The sequence below is a fragment of the Solanum verrucosum genome, unplaced genomic scaffold (assembly GCF_900185275.1).
Source record: "Solanum verrucosum unplaced genomic scaffold, falcon-dt-bn FXZP01000150.1, whole genome shotgun sequence".
NCBI lineage: Eukaryota > Viridiplantae > Streptophyta > Magnoliopsida > Solanales > Solanaceae > Solanum > Solanum verrucosum.
Genome location: NW_026020371.1, coordinates 1756900 through 1775818, shown reverse-complemented (window position 1 = coordinate 1775818; position 18919 = coordinate 1756900). Strand labels below are relative to the sequence as shown.

Genomic DNA, 18919 nt, shown 5'->3' with positions numbered 1-18919 from the left:
AGGGGACGAGGACGGGACGAAGGGGGACGGGACATGACGGGACGGTGCTGGGGGGATTTGGCCAGGACCGGGATTGGGGGGATAAAAATAAGTCCCATCCCGTCCCACTATATATATGGGATGGGACGGGTTTTGGGGGGACGGGACGGGGGATTTTTTATTTTTTATATACTTATTTATTTGTATTGAAATTATATGTTATTGAATAACATTTTTAGTTTATTTGATTTTTTTTCAATAACATTTTTAGCTAATAAATAATGCTTAAGTTTTCAAATTTCAAAATTCAAAATTCAAATTTCAATTTCAAACTTCAAATTTCAAATTCAACTTTCAAATTTCAAACTTCAATTTTCAATTTTCAAATTTCAAATTTGAGAAGTTCAAATTTGTATTTTAAATATTTTAAAGTAATTTAAACTTGAAATTTTGATTTTTAAATTAAGTATTTTAAAGTTAGTTTAGTATATATGTAAATATGTATGAATATATTAAAATTAAAATGCAAGACAATAGTTATAGAAAAAAGACTTAATAAAGCCTTCAAATTTATTCAATAAAATCTAATTGCAACTTAGAACTTAGAAGTTACAATTTACAAATATTAGTGGAGTAACTAATCTACGCAGCCACCTTCTAGGAAGGGTTCTGTTTCAATAAGTTCTCATATGTAAAACTAATATTTGTTACAAATATTAGATGAGTAACTAATTTACGCAACCACCTTCTAGGAAGGGTTCTGTTTCAATTAGTTCTCGGATGTAATCTAATATTTGTATTCTCCTTTAAAATTTAATTCTAATTGTCGCATCATATCGACGGTAACATCCTCCGGTGTTGGCAAACTTGCTAGAAACTCTTGTGACTCTAATTCATCATCACTAGATCCAATTACCGCATTAATCCAAGCTTCTTGTTTGGAACTTAACTTTGGCAAATTATAATTTCTCCTCTCGGCGTTGACCCAATCTCTAAATAAAACTGATATTTCCAAACTGTCTTCCGCCAATGAATGTCTATGATTGCCAAGTTGAAACCTTGCCGCACTAATAGCAGCCTCTGATGAAGCTTGAATAGCTAGAACATCACGAACCATTTTGCTCAAAATTGGAAATGCAACGCTCCGCCTCCTCCACCATGCTAATAATTCTTCATTGCCATCTCCGTCTTCCACTGTTTCTAAAGATTGATTAAGATATTCTTCAAAATCATCACGGTTAGTAGAATTAAGACCAAGAAAATCTCGCATATAACTTGAAATTCGAGCTTTATTCTGAGGATTAGAAGTTTGACCAACTTCTTGAGTATTTCCTGTAGTTCTATATTTTTCATACAAAATTTTTGCTTCTACTTTTATGCTACACTTACACATTTCACAAGTTGGATTTATTTTCGATAAAATTTCTAAGGTATCATAAAAAGTGTCAACAAGTCCCTGCACACCTTGTAATTTATAGTCAGGATGAAGTAAAGTAGCAGTTAAAAAAATTTGAGGAATAGGAAAAAAATATTTTTAAAATTTTTCAATCATACCTTCAATTGCAACTCTAAATTTTTCAATTTTTTTGTATTTAGAAAATTGAATTGAAATAGCACAAATATTTATTAATACTGATGAAATAGTAGGATAATAAATTCCAGAAAACATGGTTGTAGCATCATAAAAAAGTCTTAAAAATTCTAATAGTTAGTTTCTTCCCAATCTTCTTCACAAATTCTGTCTAATGGGTCAGCATTATGAGCATTAAACACCATTTGTATGGGTCCTCTATATTCGTAAGCAACTGAAAACATTTCGTAAAAAGAATTCCACCTTGTTTTAATATGTCTTGGAATTTTTCTTGGTGACAAATCACATAGTACACAACGCTCATTAAATTCCCTAATTCTAGCAGCTCTATTAGCATAAAAAATCCAGGCAACAACATATTCAATTTTCATACAACCACATTCAAATAATGAAATACCATCTTGTACAACTAAATTTAATACATGTGCAACACATCTAACATGAAAAGAATTAACATCAATTGGACATAATCTAGTTTTTAACATACTAGCAGCGTTTACATTATTAGATGCATTATCTAATGCGACAGACATTACTTTATCTATAAGCATGTAATAATCTATAACACTCAAAATATTTGAAGCTAAATATGCACCCGTTTTTTTCTCTACACATTCTTTATAACTTAAGATTCTTTTGTGCAAATTCCAGTTATGATCAATCCAATGTGCTGTAACAGTTAAATAATCACGTCCATTAACACTACAACCCGAAGTTATAGACACTCTACAATCTAATATGCTAAACAAACAATGAAGATATTGACAATGTTTACCTTGATATACAAAAACATTAGATTTAACAGTATTTCTTGAAAAACCTCTATAATTAGGATTATAAGTTTGTTGAATATATTCAATAAAATCGGGATGTGAAGGAAAACTATAAAGTAAACCACAAACAGAAACCATTTTAGCTAAATTTTCATGATCTCTTTCCTTATTATATTTACGTTGTGTTAGTGGACCACCGGGGTTAGAAGGATCTAATGTTCCTTGAACCATGTTAGAAGCCTCTACCGATTCATTAACATTAATATCAAAATCATTAACTTGAATTCCTCTTTTTTCTATTGGCTAATGATTTAGCTTCTTTATATTGAATTGGCACACAAGATAACAAATGTCTATTTAAGCCCCCCGTCCCACCTTGACCTCCACCTTGTTTATGTTTAAAAGGTTGCTTACACTTATTACAAATAGCAATAGAATTTTTCTTATATAAAGTCATAAATTGCCACACAACAGAAATTTTAGGGCGTTGATACTTCACCTTCTCCCTTGTAGGAGGTATAAGGGGTGGGCGTCCAGAAGTTTGCTCCGTTGAATTTGTAGTTTCATTTGGAACATTTGTCACCGGACTAGTAGGTGTATCTTCTAATTCATCTTCTCCCGAACCAACTTCTACTTCTTCACCTAAATTTTCATCAAGATAAGGATTAATATCACCATAAATTTGTTGTAAAAGTTCACGATCGAGTTGAGCATTTGAATCAATATCATAAGAAGTATCATCAACATAAGTAGAATCATTTGTATTAAATCTAACTCTAGAAGTACCACCACATTTACTCTTATTTTTTTCCTTACTACTTTTTTTTATTAAAATTAAATAATCTACTAATGCCACTTGGTTCTTTCTCTTTTCCTTTACCGGTATCTTTTTTGTTAGAACTCATATTATATGTAAAGTATAATATAAAAATAATAATAACACAAAAATTAATGACGAAAAATAAAATATAAATATTATGAAACGAATGTACCAAACGTCTGCGTTAATAGCAGACGTTATAACCGATTCTTGAAGCTTGTAGTTTGTTGTAACTTGTAATTTGGAACTCCAATATTTGATAGCAAATATGAGAATTATATATATTATGATATATCTTATGAAAATTTAGAATTGAAATATATGTATTATGATATAATATGAGACTTAAATGGAATAAAAAATTGAGACTTAAGATTGAGACTTGAGAGGATATAAAAAATAGATGAGAGAATATATGATTTTGTAAGAAATAATAAGGGATAGAGGGGTATTTATAATATTAAAAGTGGGTTAAAGTGTATTTATGATAACTTGAGGGTTTAAATTAAAGTATTAAAAGTGGGGTGGTAGGGGGTGTTGGGGAAGGGAAAAAACAGTGAATAAATCCATTGGGGGGGCCCACTAGCAGTTGCCCAATGGATATAATTCAAAAAAAAAAAGTTAGGGGATCCCGCGAACCGGCCGGTTCATTCGGGCCGGGTCGACCGGGCCCAAAGGGTGAACCGGCCCCTAACCGGTCCCCTATCCCGAACCCCTCCCAACCCGCAAAAATGGACGGGACCGGGTCCGGCGAGCCGGTTCTCGAACCGATCGCGGGCCGGGGCAGGCCGACCCGGTCCCCCTGCCAATCCTATATTGAACTCAATCAGTAAGAAATATTTCAACTCAAATTTGTGCTAGGGGATTCATATCCAACATCATTCCCACACTCAAGAATTGACCTTAACACCTAAGAAAAATTAAGAGTCACTCGATACAATCCTATTCACAAATGAAAAATTGTTCGAGTCTTAACTTAGAAATTTTCGAGATGTTACAATTTAAAGGTGTAACTAAGAGATTTTATGATTGGCTAACTTTCAGTAGTAATCATAAGAAAGTTTATATCCACTATTCATAAAAACTTATACTAGTTTTCACACGTGCATTGCGTCAAAACTCGTAGTTGCACCTCTTTTATATATATATATATATATATATATATATATATATATATATATATATATAAATCTAGGTTAATTATTTATGTTCGTTTTACAAGAGATCTTCATTTACAAAATAAATTTTAGTGTGTGTATAAAACTTCTTAAATTGAACAATGATAGTTTACTACTCTATATAATTTAATGTAGAAATTGAGTCAAACGAGGTTTCTTAAAGAGAGACCTATTTGAGAAAACGGAACAACAACTTATAACAATGACTAGATTCCTTAATTGAAGAACAATTAAAAATAACGAAACTGAAAAAGATCCATATTTCTATGATGTAAATGGTTAAACATAGAAAACTACAAAGATATAATTCTTGACTTTCCACACTAAATACTACAATAGAAACATGACTAGAAGACCACATATGTCAACATAAAGAGTTGGTGGAGAGGGGAGAAAGATCAATTCCTCTTGTCATTTTCATACTCTTAGGTGGAAGCAGTAACTCCTTGAAGTTAAAAAATCCCATGAGAATATCTTCATTCATGTCCACCTCTTCTTTACTATCACCTTTGTCCGTCACGGCCGCAACAATCATTTTATTTTTGCTCCCGATTTCAACTGGAGGCATAGTTGTGATAATTGGAGAAGCAACAACTCTTGAACGCTTAACACGCTTGGATGAGGAGGATGATGCATTCAAGGTTGATGTTTTGGGCACAATATTTATGCCTTTTGGAAGCTCGAATTTGAAACTATTGTTGCAACTATCAAGATTACTACGGTTCGTGGGTGGATCATGGTTGTGTTCACCGGAATAGGACACCAAGAAAATATTCTCATCCTTTGGGCTTTTCTCAATTTTTTTCTTTGCTTTGCAGAGTCTTGATGTGCTACACTTATAGTAATTCCTGTTATGTCATGTACACATAATAATAATAATCAGGTTTAGTCAAATATTACATGTGTATACACCATTAATATTTTTTACTACTTATTGTTATGAAAATTGAGAACGGAAGGGAGCATATCATTCTATGATATGAAAAAATAGTGAAGAGAGCAAACCTCGGAAATGGTGAATCTTTGATATGCTTTTGACCGTACTTGCGCCATGTCCATATATCATTTGTGAGTTCCTCTTGCAATAATTCATAGGTAATCCTTATCGACTGATTTTTCCTGATTTCAAATCAAAAGTACTAAAATCAAAATTTTGAACATATGTACATAAAATGTAACGAAATGAGTGGTTACCTTGTTCTAGTTTGGATCAAAGGAGTCTTCATGGGAAAACTGAAATTAAGATAAATGTTATCCCCTATATCGAGTTGTTGTCGTAGATCAATCCATTCTTTTGGTGTTGTAGTTGTTGGTGGCAAATACACTACTGTTGTTGGTGATGGAGGAAAAGAGCTTTGTTGGATAAATTGAGCAGGTTGAATGGGATGTAAGTACAACTGCTGGTTACCATTTTGGTTCATCATCATGACCTGATCATCTAGTTTTTCCTGGTGAGCAGTTGGAAAATCTAAAGAGAAAATCTCAGATAAGCCATTAAAATTAGTCATGTCATGAGCTAAAAGTTTGTCAAAAGAATTCCAAACATCATTTAGAGAAGTCTCCAAGTCTAACTTAGGAGCTACAACATTGTTAGGTCTATTAATATTACAACTTCTTACGACCGCACCTATATCCCAATCATCATCCCCCATTTTAGATCTATATATAATGATATCTAGTTACATGCAAAAAAATAAAAATGAGCTTTTAAGAGAAACTAATGATGTTTTTTGCTAAAGCAGAGAGGAAAAAGAGGATCCAAAGAAGGGGGTTGGCCTATGGAGGAAGTAGATGAGCAAAAGAAACGTTTTAGTGGACATGATATTATAAATCAAAGGCTGGGATGAAGAAAAGTGAACCAATTTCGCAAATTATATAGAGAAACTTAAAGGGGTATCTACCTACCCTGGCCTATCCACATTTACTTTGCAGTTAATGCACAATAAATATTTTTTTCTATTTTAAAGTGAGTGAGATTAGCGACAAAGGAGAAGTCAAAGATAATCCCATGTACCTTTTGTTTAAGATCATACATCTCATATCATATACAAAGATACTAAGCAAAGTCTATGTCATGACCTGAAATCAGACCGTGATGAAAATTATCATCCATCAGTAGGCAAGAAAAAAAAACAAAATTTATGGAAGATAAGTCTATCACGATAAATAAAAAAATAAAATAGGAAAAAAGATAAAAAATAGAACCATAGAATAGAAAAATATATATGATAAACAATATACAAAAGTGGCCTGAAAGTGACCAAGAACGACAAAGTAACACAAGAACCAAATCCCCAAACCTGGTGTCACCGTACAAGAATAACTAAGTACAGAAATGCTATATATATAAGAGAACTAACTAATAAAAATACAAAATACAAGTCAGTAAAAAAGAGAGAAAGCATAAAGTCTCTAGATGCTAGGAGCTCACCACGATCCGAGTCTGTGACATTCACGGGAGATTCGACGCTCAATGAGGGTGGCTCGTACTAAGAGTTGAGTCAAAAAAAGATGTATAAAAGTAGTATGACTATCAAACCACAACAGACTCAGTAGGCATCATGAGTCGACCGAGCTTAGTAAGATCAAATATATGAAGAGGCACAAATTTCTAACATTACAATGGATAAGTTCTAAGAAATGAAAGCCAATAATCGAGGGAAAAGGAAATAAAAACAAAAGAAAGTGAATATGGAAACATTGAGGTACAAGACAGTCATAACACACACACAACACACCAAACATCAGGATGATGCGATGCAACAGATAAATGTTGGGAAGTAGAAGCTCGGAAGATACCTCGAGTCACCTGAAATGATACCTCGGGCTTATCAAGAAGTGCAATGCGGTGGAATATAACCCAGATGAAAGCAGTGGACCCCTAGAATAACACATAATACCTATCAACAACATACCATGTAGAAGAATGTATCCTGGATTTGAGTTAACGGGCTGCCTTGAATGATACCTTAGACTTATAAACGTAGAAATAACCCAAAATGCATTAAAACTCATAAACCAAGTATTTTACAATTTTAAGTCATAAAAACCCTGAAAACGTTGTATTTTCCATAAACTCATTTTTCTTATTTTAAAAAACGTGTAACATTCCGAAAATTTCTAAGATTAAGACTCAAGTCATTCTTTATGGTAAATAAGATTTGTACCAAGTGATTCTAATTTTTCTTAGATGTTAAGGTCACTAGAATCCCCTAACATAAAGTTGAGTTGAAAACTTCCTTTCTGATTGAGTTGCACTATGAGATTTTTCTTGGGTCAACTTCAAAATTGACCATATCTTTTAAAAAATAAAGAGTTAAGTGGCCCATGACCTATCAAATAAAAGGTCTCTGAGTTCTCTTTCCAACACCACCAAATTTGCTAATTTTCGAATTTCCAATAAAAAGTTATGCCCATTTGAGTGAAGCCTCTCCATTTAAGGCTTTCCATTTATTTTAAAAAAGGGTATTTTGGTCTTTTACTTTTCCCCACTTGTCTTAACACGTTTTTCCTGACCCAATTAAGGGTTTAATCAAATTCTAAAATACCCATTCACGTTCAAAACACTTAGTGTTTTTAGAGTGAGGTTTCAAGAGGAGAAAAGCGAGGTTTTCAAGCATTCTTCAAGATTCGTTGATTTTCGCCAAGAACATGGTTCTTCCACATGTATGTGAGGCTTTCCATAGTGATGAACTTGTTATTCCTCACGTCAATCATGTAGTTCTTCCATTAATTCATTCATGAAATTGTTTATGTGAAGATTCTTGAGTAGTTCTTGAGTTTTAGCCCTATTCTTTATCAATAGAGGTTATGAGTTCTTGAGGTGAGGGTCTTAAGAATGAATGGTGTTTTTGATAGAATTTGAGTGAATTTTCAATGAATTTGTGCTGGTTTGACTAATCAAAGAGAGTTTGGAAGAAACCAATCGATTCTAGACGAGTTAGGACCCGAAAGTTAACAAGAAAATTCATCAGATTTCTGGGTCCGGGATGGGGCAATGCGCCCCCCATAGCGCCAGGAAGACTGGGGAAATGTGCCTGTAGTGCGCCCCAAATTATTCCTAGTACTTTTGGCGCTGGCGCGATGCGCCACCGATATACTAAGGTCGTCCGACCTCTTTCTTATCCATTTGTCACTCCATATGTGTTCCTTTGAATTGGGTCTTCGTTCTTTCCTTGATATTAACTATTTAAGTATTAATTAATCATTTACAGATCCAAGATATCCTAATCATATCTCTTAAATTACATTTCAAATTGAAGAGAGATTAAGAGGAAAGTTCAAGAGGGGCATTTGAGTCAAATTTGAGAATTCTTTTGAAATCAACCATAGTTTTGAACTAAGTCTTGAGGAAGTAAGTATGAGAATGAGAAAAGTTATATTCATGAGTTATATATTGTCATTGAGATTTTTGAGTTGAGTTGTTTATGTCCATAATTTTGCATGGACTCTATGAATTCAACATTCTTGAGAGGAGTAGTATCGTTGAATTCAGAGTTTCGAGTGCTTGAATCTTTTAGTCCTTCAGTTTTGAGTTTCCATATTGCTATTAAGATCCCTTAATTGTGTCGTTCATGTCCATAATTCCTCATGAACCCTATGAATTGAGTTATAAATCTTGAGAAGCTTTTTAAAGACAACACTTGAGTTTTAAACCGAGTTTTCGAGGAAGTAAAGATGAGTTTTGAGAAAGAGTTTCTAAAACATGATTAGTGTGACAATCGACTATGCCATCAATATTTAAGCAGGATGGTATCTGATATACCATCAATGTTTATGCAATATGACTTCCCGAGTCATCAATGATCATATCACAACATGATTTTGGTATATTTTTGAGAAAGAGTTTTCAAGTATGAATTGAGTACGAGTATAAGGGAACTAAGTAACCCCAAAGGTATCTGTTTTTACATTGATAAAAGAGAAACTTTGATTTCTAAATGAGTTACGAGTTCAAAGATTTTTCATGAGAAGTTAAACATTTAGCATGAGTATATATTATTGGGAGTAGTATTGAGCACCGATATGAGGATGAGTTCAGACCACTCATATTCCTCATAAATCATGTATGCCAAAATGGGTACAGGATCATACTTTTTAGATGTATCCTAAGTGCCTTTGGATAGAGCTTAGTGGATCCATTTAGTTGAGGTGTCCTATACCCCGGAAAGGTATAAAAGAGTTCTGGCAGCGTGAGTGTAACGTTGTATCATCACGTAGCTCATAGTGAAGATTGTCGATTAGAGAATCTCCCAAATAAGAGTATAAAGTATTTTATTGTATTTTGATACATCACTGAGTTTTTTCTCATGTTTTATAATGTTTTAAATATTGTATCTATCATTGAGTTGAGTTAAGGTGAGTATTTCTTCAAGCCTGGTCAGTTCAGTTAGTTATTTCTTTCCGTCATTCAAGCCAGTTAATTATTTACTCTAATCTTATCACATACGCGTACTTTCAATGCACTGATTTCATTTGACCTGCATCGTTTTATGATGTAGATAAAGGTGCTCAGGATCATTAACAGGCGTTTCCTTTAGGTCATTTGACATTCCAATCAACTTTGGTGAGCCTTCTTATATTCCTAAGGACTTCACCTTACAATTAGTAGTTTTAAGATGTCGTGGGTCTTGTCTCGATATCCTTCTGTAATTGTAGAGGCTTCATAGATAGACAGAGTCGAGGTGTTTTTTTGTATTTACTTTCGTTTGAGTTGTTTTACAAACTATAAGTATATCTATCGAGTATTGTTCAGAATTTATGAGTTGAGTATTTGAGTTTAAAGAATTTAATTTAGTTTTAAGCTTATGTATGCTTGAGTTAGTCTTCCGTTTGTAGTCAGCAATGATGAGGGTTCGCGTGGAGACCAACAATGGTTCTCGAGTGTCGGCCACGTCTAGGCTATAGACTCTGGTCGTGACAAACTTGGTCTTAGAGCACAGAGTTCAAGTGTCCTAGAGTGTCTATAGAGCCATGTTGGTAGGATCTTATTTATGGTTGTGAGGGACCCACTTCTATAAATAAGAGAATATAGACATTTAAAAACAGTTTCCCTTGTTTCATACTTAAAATCATGCAATAGAACTATGTCATAAGGAACTCATTCAAACTCGTGTGTTTCTCATATCATTTAAACTACCCCTCATGCTCAAGGTAGTTTAAAAGCAAAGCCCAAATCCTTATCGATGAGTTACTCTTAGCAAAAGACTTGAGAATGTCATGAGATTGTAGAGGGGCTATAGTGACTCTCGTGAGTGAGCTTAAGTGTTCATATTTGAAATAATGCATTCTTATCCATATGAATAGTGCATTAGAGCTAAAAGCGAGATGCACTCTCTTCTCTAAACCTTGTGTCAGTTGAGATCCCTCGGAGGAGGTGTTGTGGAGCTTAGGTTCAGTTTTCACCCGAAAAGATAGTGTGAGTTATGAGATTATAAGCAGTACTAGTAAAAGTGCCCAAAGTTAGAAGAATGCATGCAGAGGTTCAGTAATCTAAGAAAGGGAGATAGTGATAAGGCAAGCTATGTTGTTGTCGTCATGCACCCAGTAAGTTTTAATGATGAGTTTTCCTTTGTGACTAGACTAAGGAATAATAATATTGTATAGAGTTCATGATAGAGGATAGAGGAAGAGTTATTAGTTAGGATGAGTTAGAGTATTCTTTACCCAGAAAAGAGTGTATGGTTAGGTTTCATTGTGTTATAACGACCAAGTGTAGGTGTTCAATAGAAGAGCAGGAGTATTCATGAGGTGATAGCTCTAAAGTAGGCTTATGTTTTTTAGGGGAAAGTTTATAATATTGAGAGGGTTACATAATTAATTAGGCAATGATGTATAGTGGGTAAATAACACTTAAGTTGTGAAAGGAAGTGTGACGATAAATTGTAAGTATGAAGACTGGGAGGTAACGATTGACTACTTGTCATGAGATCTTAGTGGGCGAGTGTTTCTTAATTTTATCTAGTATTCATAAGTTAGTATAGTATGCGAGAAATTGTATTGATATCAGGGATTAGTAATAAACATTAAGCTTGGATTTGAGATGAGTGCCGTAATTAAAACAATGGCAACATGAGGGTGATGATGTTAGTTTTGAGATCTGATCTGGTAGACTTGTCATAGAGTAGGCGAGGAATTGAGATGTTAGTTGAAATGAATATGAGTGGTAAAAGTATGAGATCTTAACTTTTAGATAAGGGTAGTGAAGTGTGGCTAAGTCATAAGAGTAACGAGAGCATTAAGAGGTGTACTCGAGATTGTATGCAATTAGATGAGGTTCTAATTAAGTAAATGATTTTCCATGTGTGCCTAGATAGTATATTTGAGTTGTCAATGTGGAATAGGCTGATGTAAGAATTATTTGTTTCCTTAAAGAGTTAGATGAAACGGCCTTATAAGCCAATGATAAGAGGTTAAGAGAAGTATCTTAGAAAGAGGTCTTAGAAGGAGTCTTAGTACATGCTTATGGAGAATTCAGTAGCCATGAGATAAGTCTTTCCCGAGTATTAGTGAAAAAGGAATGTAGACCAGCTTAGACATAATGAAATAGATCCATAACTTCAAAGTGTCAGCCTCAGACCTAAGGGGGACATAATAAGATGAGAAACCAATTCAAGTGTTGAGGATGAGATAGTGATGTTTTCCGAATGAGTTTTAGAGGTACATCAATCCATTCATACTCTTGCGTATTACTCAAGTCCAGTTATTACAACATCTTGTTGATATTCCTAACATCAGAATTGTGTCTATTACCTATGCTCATACACTTCAGATATATTCACATCTATGCTCAGTTCACAGAATGAGGGGCAAATAATTTAGCGCATTGATCTCAATCTTACTCCATAAAGTTGTGGATAGCAGCCTCATGAAATGAACCTATTCATATAAGTATTAATGTCTCATGGTATGTTCAGTATCGCAAATACACGATTTAGTCTCAATGGAGAGCAACATAATGTTATGTCATGCATATTCTTATATCAGAATTCTCGAATGAATCATGCTTATGATCTTTCATCCTAAATTTCTTTCAGTGATCCGTTTTAGTTGAGAGTGATGTTGTTGATAGCAGTGGTGTGATGATAGAGAAGAGGATTTTTATTTTCCTATTGTGATACTGATGGTATGTTTATTTAATCTAATGTTATAAATGTAGAGGAAAAAAGAGATAAGGTTTTACGATGAGTAATAAGTCAATTCATGGTAATAATGCATGAAAGTTCTGTTGGTAGAAGTGACGAGAGAATGAGAAATTCTTATAAGGAGTGGTTAGTAGAAGCCCATGGACTGGTTAAGTACTTTGTAATTTTGAGTTACGCTTGAATATAGTAAGATTAACCCCTTTCCATTCTCAGTCCAGCCGTCATTCAAGGACAAATAATCCCAAGGGGGAGATATTGTAACATCCCAAAAATTTCTAAGATTAAAACTCAATTCATTATTTATGGTGAATAAGATTTGTACTTACTGATTCTGTCAATTCCCGAGGCTACCCCTTTGACCTAAACACGGGACCTAGGATCACGAGTGACCCCAAGCTAACCCTGAGCTAGCATATCATAAGAATACTAAAATTTTTGAACAAAAGATACTATGCGGAAACTAAATCAATTGATTACTGAAAGATGGGGAATACCTAATACTGATCTGAATATATAAAAACTACTAAGAGTTTAATGATACTGAACATTCACTCAAAACTAAAGCTGAATATAATACTATGTCTGAAAAAGCCTCTAACGGACTAGAGTTGTTGGGACATGTCCCATCTAACCCTAGCAAAACTGAAACTGAAATAAAAGACTGAAATGGAAAACATGTCTATTGTCCATGAAGTATGAGGACTCACCAATAATACTACTAAGTATGGATCGAGAATCGATCTACGTGTGATCTGAATGCTGAGGACCTGAACCTACATCATGAAAGGATGTAGAGCAGAGTATGCATCCACACTTGGAATGTATTGAGCATACATGATACAGAATATAACTGAACAAATATGTAAGCGAAACAAAGCATAACTGAGCAATGACATAATCTGAACATAATGTAAATACTGAAATGAACTGAACTGAATGCAATGACATGACATGCTGAGACTGAATACTGAAATAATACTGAAAACCTGGTCAAATGCACTAGAGTCTGACTGTGAGAGCTACTATTAACCGACATAAAACCACGTGAGCTAAACTTGCAGTCTGATGTATAGGCCCCATCGAGAGGACCCAATATATCTTGCCATGGGTATAAAGGCATGACTGGCGTGATCCCTAATCTGATGCCCATTGAGAGGACTTATAATTCTACGAGGGCACATAGTTCTGGACTATACGGGTATGCCGAACCCTATTCTAGCTCGGTGTTAAGTCTACTCCCAATTGAATATGTATATGACACATTATGACTAAAATGCTGAATAGCTTAAACTACTAACATGCAAAATATGAGAATGTAACAATTATATACTGATAATCTGACATTCGAAAACTGAAGCATGATTATCTTTTTTACTGACCTAGCAAGTGCATTTCATGAACTAAAAGAAACTACACAACTAGGGTTCTGAGTTTCATACAAGGAATTTAACAATGATTCCAAGAAAACACGATAATTTGATTAGGAACACTATAATAGCCAAATCACAAAATATATCTATGTTTTCAAGAAACCCCATGTCTAAACAGGATATAGGGAATCAAGAGTCTGACTGAATTCTAGGGACCTAGTGGACGAAAGGAATCTACTAGTGAAATCCCACATACATGGTGACAAAATCTACAGAAAAATCCTTCCATTTTGGGGCTGGAACTTGAAGGAAACCTACTAGTTGTTCTTGGGAAAGCTGGTTCCTCTTTCTTGTCTATTTTCTCTACTTTTGATGAATTTTGAAGAATAAAGGCTCTAGGTATGTCTGACTAAGTTATTTGGATTAAACTTAGTAAAATGACTTTGTTTAGGCATTAAACGTCGTAGTTTAAGGGCCCCAATGCATAGGAAAAATAACTAAATGACCCTAACTTAAAAGATGACGAAGGTCATCCACGGAGGGACCTACGGACCATCGGTTGACCTACCAACCGTCGGTAGGGGTCGTAGGTCAAGCTCTGCCCGATAGGGCTTCACTAAAACAAGCATCACTTTTTACTCCGAGATGAGATTTTTGCAAACTTGGTGGCGATGGAAAGAGGATTCAATTATATTTTATTTGATAGGTCATGTGCCACGTAATTCATTCTGTGCTAAAAGATATGCCTGTTTGAAGTTGACCCAACAACCAATTCCCTCCAATTGGTTGCTGACCATCACCTATGGTCCGTAGGTCCAACCACGGACTGTCCTGGTCGACTGTGGGTGGGGTCAGAGACCATAAATATTTGGTGCCCAATGATGGACACCACCTATGGACCATGTGTCAGAGACCACAGACCATTGGTGGCTTCCGTGGTTCTTGTACCAGGTCTGGAAAGCTGCATTTTTTTCTGTTTTCTCAAATCTGAGGTGTTACTATATCTTCCCCTTGGGAATATTCATCCTCAAATGAAGTCTAAACAAGCTGTGTATGGAGGGAAGGAGCTGCAATACCTACCACTAAGTACTAGAAACTGATATCTAACTGAATTGAGTTCCAAGAACATGCAAATATGCTGAAATGCAAGAACAACTAAAGGAATATGATACTAAGACTGAATTTACGCAAGAGTAAACTGAGATACTGGAGAGGAACTATTACCTCAAGTTGAAACGGAATTGGGAGGAAAGAGATGAGGATACTTGGCCTTCATGGCTGCTTCTGCTTCCCAAGTAGCTTCCTCTACAGACTGACTCCTCGACAAAATCTTCACTTAAGCGACTTCTTTATTTCTCAACCTACGAAACTAATGGTCAAGAATCTGAACTAGCACCTCTTCATAAGTGAGAGTATCCTTCACATCCACACTCTCTAATGGTACTATGGATGCCCGATCACCCACACACTTCTTCAACAAGGAAATGTGAAAGACTAGATGAACCGCTGCTAGTTTTGCTGGCAACTCTAACTCTTAAGCTACCTTACCAACCCTTTTCAGGATTCTGGACCTACATATCTAGTACTGAGCTTCCCTTTCTTGCCAAATCTCATCACCCTCTTCATAGGCGAAACTTTCAGGAAAAACCAATCATCAATCTCTAAGTCCATTCTCCTTACATTTACATAGGACTTCTGACGACTCTGAGTAGTCTTAAGTCTATCTCTGATGAGCTGAACTTTTTCCATAGCTTCATAAACCGAATCTGGCCCAATCAATGTTGCTTCACCTACTTCAAACCAACAAATTGGAGATCTGCACCTACGCCCATATAATGCCTCATAAGGGGCCATCTGAATACTGGAATGGTAGATATTGTTATAGGTGAAATCTATGAGAGGTAGGTGATCATCTCAACTGCCCTTGAAATCGACACGCAAGCTCTCAACATGTCCTCTAAGGTCTGAATGGTACACTCTGCCGGACCATCCGTCTGTGGATGAAATGTTGTGCTGAAATTCACCCGAGTACCAAGACCTTTCTGAAACGATTTCCAGAAATGAGAGGTAAACTGGAGACCTCTTTCTGAAATGATACAAATGGGAACCCCATGTAACTTGACTATCTCATTAATGTAGAGTTTAGCGTAGTCCTCTGCTGAATTTGTAGTCTTGACAGCCAAGAAGTGAGCAGACTTAGTAACTTGTCTACTATCACCCAAATGGAGTTATGATGTCTACGAGTACAAGGTAAGCTCATAATGAAGTCCATGTTTATCACTTCCCACTTCCATGTAGGAATGTTAATATCTTGGGTCATACCTCCGGGTTTTTGATGTTCAACCTTAACCTGTTGACAATTAGGACACTAAGCCACAAAATCTGCTATGTCCCTCTTCATGTCGTTCCACCAAAAGGCTTTCCACAGATTACGGTACATCTTAGTGGCACCTGGATGAATAGAATACTTGGAGTTATAGGCTTCTATAAGGATCTGTTGCCTTAACTCACCCACTTTAGGAACACATAAGCGACCCTGGTAACGAAGCACACCATCTTCCCCTTAGGAGAAAACTTCAATTTTCTGGTGATGAACTGCACCCTTCAACTAGAGTAGTATAGGATCACTATCTTGTTTTTCCTTAACCTCTGCTACCAATGAAGATTCTAATCTATTCTGAACTATCACACTACCATCTGATGTGTTTGTAAGGCAAACTCCTAGGCGAGCAAGCCGGTGAACATCTTTTTATAATTGTTTCTTTTCTTCCTTAACATGTGCTACACTACCCATAGACAATATGCTGAGAGCATCGACTACTACCCATAGACAGTATGGTGAGAGCATCAACTACTACATTTGCCTTACCAGGATGATAAAGCACATTCATATCATAGGCTTTGAGGAATTCAAGCCATCTCATCTGGCGAAGATTCAACTCTTTCTGGGTGAACATATACTGGAGGCTTTTATGATCTGTGAACACATCTATGTGAACACCATACAAGTATTGTCTCCAAATCGTTAGGGCAAATAATATGGCTGCAAGCTCAAAGTCATGAATTGGGTAGTTCTTCTTATATACTTTAAGCTGTCTAGAAACATAAGTTATAACCTTACCTCGCTGTGTCAACACACAACCTAGGACGACTCTGGATCCATTACAATAGATCACATAACCATTTGAACCATCTGGTAGAGTCAAAATGGGAGTTGTAATCAACCTAGTTTTCAATTCTGAGAAACTCTTCTCACACTCATCTGACCACTGAAACTTAACCTTTTTTCTAAGTCAACTTGGTCAATGGGGAAGCTATGGATGAAAATCCATCAATGGATCTCCGGTAGCAACTAGCCAAACCTAAGAAACTTCAGATATCTATTGGAGAGGTAGGTCTGGGCCATTGCTTCACTACCTCTATTTTCTGAGAATGCACTCGAATTCCTTTGCTAGATACCATACGACCAAGGAAAGCAACTGATTGCAACCAAAACTCACATTTGCTGAACTTAGCTAATAGCTGGCGATCTTTGAGAGTTTGCAGAACCACTCTCAGACGAGTCACATGATCCTTCTCATTCCTAGAGTAAATGAAGATATCATCAATAAAGACGATAACGAACAAGTCCAAATATTTCTTGAACAACATGTTCATTAAGTCCATGAAAGCAGCAGGAGCATTGGCTAGTCAAAATGACATAACTACAAATTCATAATGACCATATCGAGTCCTGAAGGCTATTTTCGAGATGTTACTATCTCTGACTCTGAGTTGATGATAACAGATTTGAGGTCTATCGTTGAAAAATGACTAGCACCATAAAACTGGTCGAACAAGTCATCAATCCTGGGGATAGGTTACTTATTCTTGACTGTGACTTTGTTCAGCTGAAGATAGTCGATGCACATTCTAAGAGAACCATCTTTCTTTTTCACGAACAACACTAGAGCACCCCATAGAGAGATACTAGGTCTGATGAAGCCCTAATCTAGAAGGTCTTTCAGCTGTTCTTTCAATTCCTTAAGCTCAGCTGGAGCCATTCTGTAAAGAGGAATCTGAATGGGCTGGGTATCTGGGAGGAGATAAATTCCAAAGTCGATTTCCCTTTCAGGAGGGACTCCGGGGAGATCTTCTAGAAACACTTCTGGAAACTCATTTACTACTGGGACTGACTCCAGAGTTGGGATTTCAGAGCTTGAATTATTAACCCAACAAGATGATAGATGTACCCTTTAGAGATCATCTTTCTGGATTTAAGGTAAGAGATAATCGACCTACAAGTACTGAGCTACTATGTTTTCATTCTAAGACTGGTTAGTTTGGAAACTAAAACTGAATGATTGTAGTTCTACAATCGATTGCGGCATAACTAGAATGTAACCAATTCATGCCTAGACTGATATCAAAATCTACCATTTCTAACTCTACAAGATCTGCTGAGGTGATTTTTGAGAGACTGTGACAAGGAAATTTTTGTATACCCGTCTAGCTATAACTGGGTCACCAATTGAAGTAGAGACTGAGGAGGGTTCTGAGAGAGTTTCTGGATTGATACCAAAGTTTATTGCTATATAGGGTGTTATAAAGGAAAGAGTATCCCTTGTATCTAACAATCCATAAATATCTAAATGAAAGACTCGTGACGTACCAGTGACCACATCAGGAGAATCATCATGGTCCTGGAGAGCGTGGAGAGCATATAAGTTGTTCTGGCATTGACCGCCTCCTGTACGAGATGAAGCACCCTGCTTAGTTGGGCAACCTGCTAGAACTGTAGACTGAGCCCTATTATTGTTGCCTCATTGCCCCTGCCTGCTAGAAGGGCAATCTTTCAACCTATGGCCAGACTGACCACACCCAAAACATCGTGAAATTAGCCCAGATGGTTCTTACCACGCTTTGGACAAGTCGAGTAGGTCATGTTACCTGAAGTACTCCGTTGAGACTTAGAGCATGATGCCCTACCTTTATGATCCTATCGAAACCTGGGGGATAGAGCACTAGCTGATGAAAATGTTGGGGCTGAAGATCTTTGTTGAAACTGTGAGCAATTTCCACCAC

At 35.9% G+C, this 18919-nt stretch overlaps 1 protein-coding gene across 1 annotated transcript; it reads right to left on the bottom strand.

The window, feature by feature from the left end:
- Nucleotides 1–4705: 4705 nt before the first annotated feature.
- Nucleotides 4706–5993, bottom strand: LOC125838398 (probable WRKY transcription factor 27). Its single transcript, XM_049517464.1, has 3 exons — nt 5536–5993; nt 5347–5460; nt 4706–5189 (listed from the first exon to the last, which is right to left on the bottom strand). The coding sequence occupies exons 1-3, from the start codon at nt 5991–5993 to the stop codon at nt 4706–4708; spliced, it is 1056 nt and encodes a 351-aa protein (XP_049373421.1).
- Between the last annotated feature and the right edge of the window lie 12926 nt (nt 5994–18919).

Coding starts and splice junctions, on each gene's coding strand:
- LOC125838398 (XM_049517464.1), bottom strand. CDS start 5,993: ATGGGGGATGATGATTGGGATATAGGTGCGGTCGTAAGAAGTTGTAAT. Junction 5,461..5,535: donor TTGATCCAAACTAGAACAAG/GTAACCACTCAT, acceptor ATTTGAAATCAG/GAAAAATCAGTCGATAAGGA. Junction 5,190..5,346: donor AAAGATTCACCATTTCCGAG/GTTTGCTCTCTT, acceptor ATGACATAACAG/GAATTACTATAAGTGTAGCA.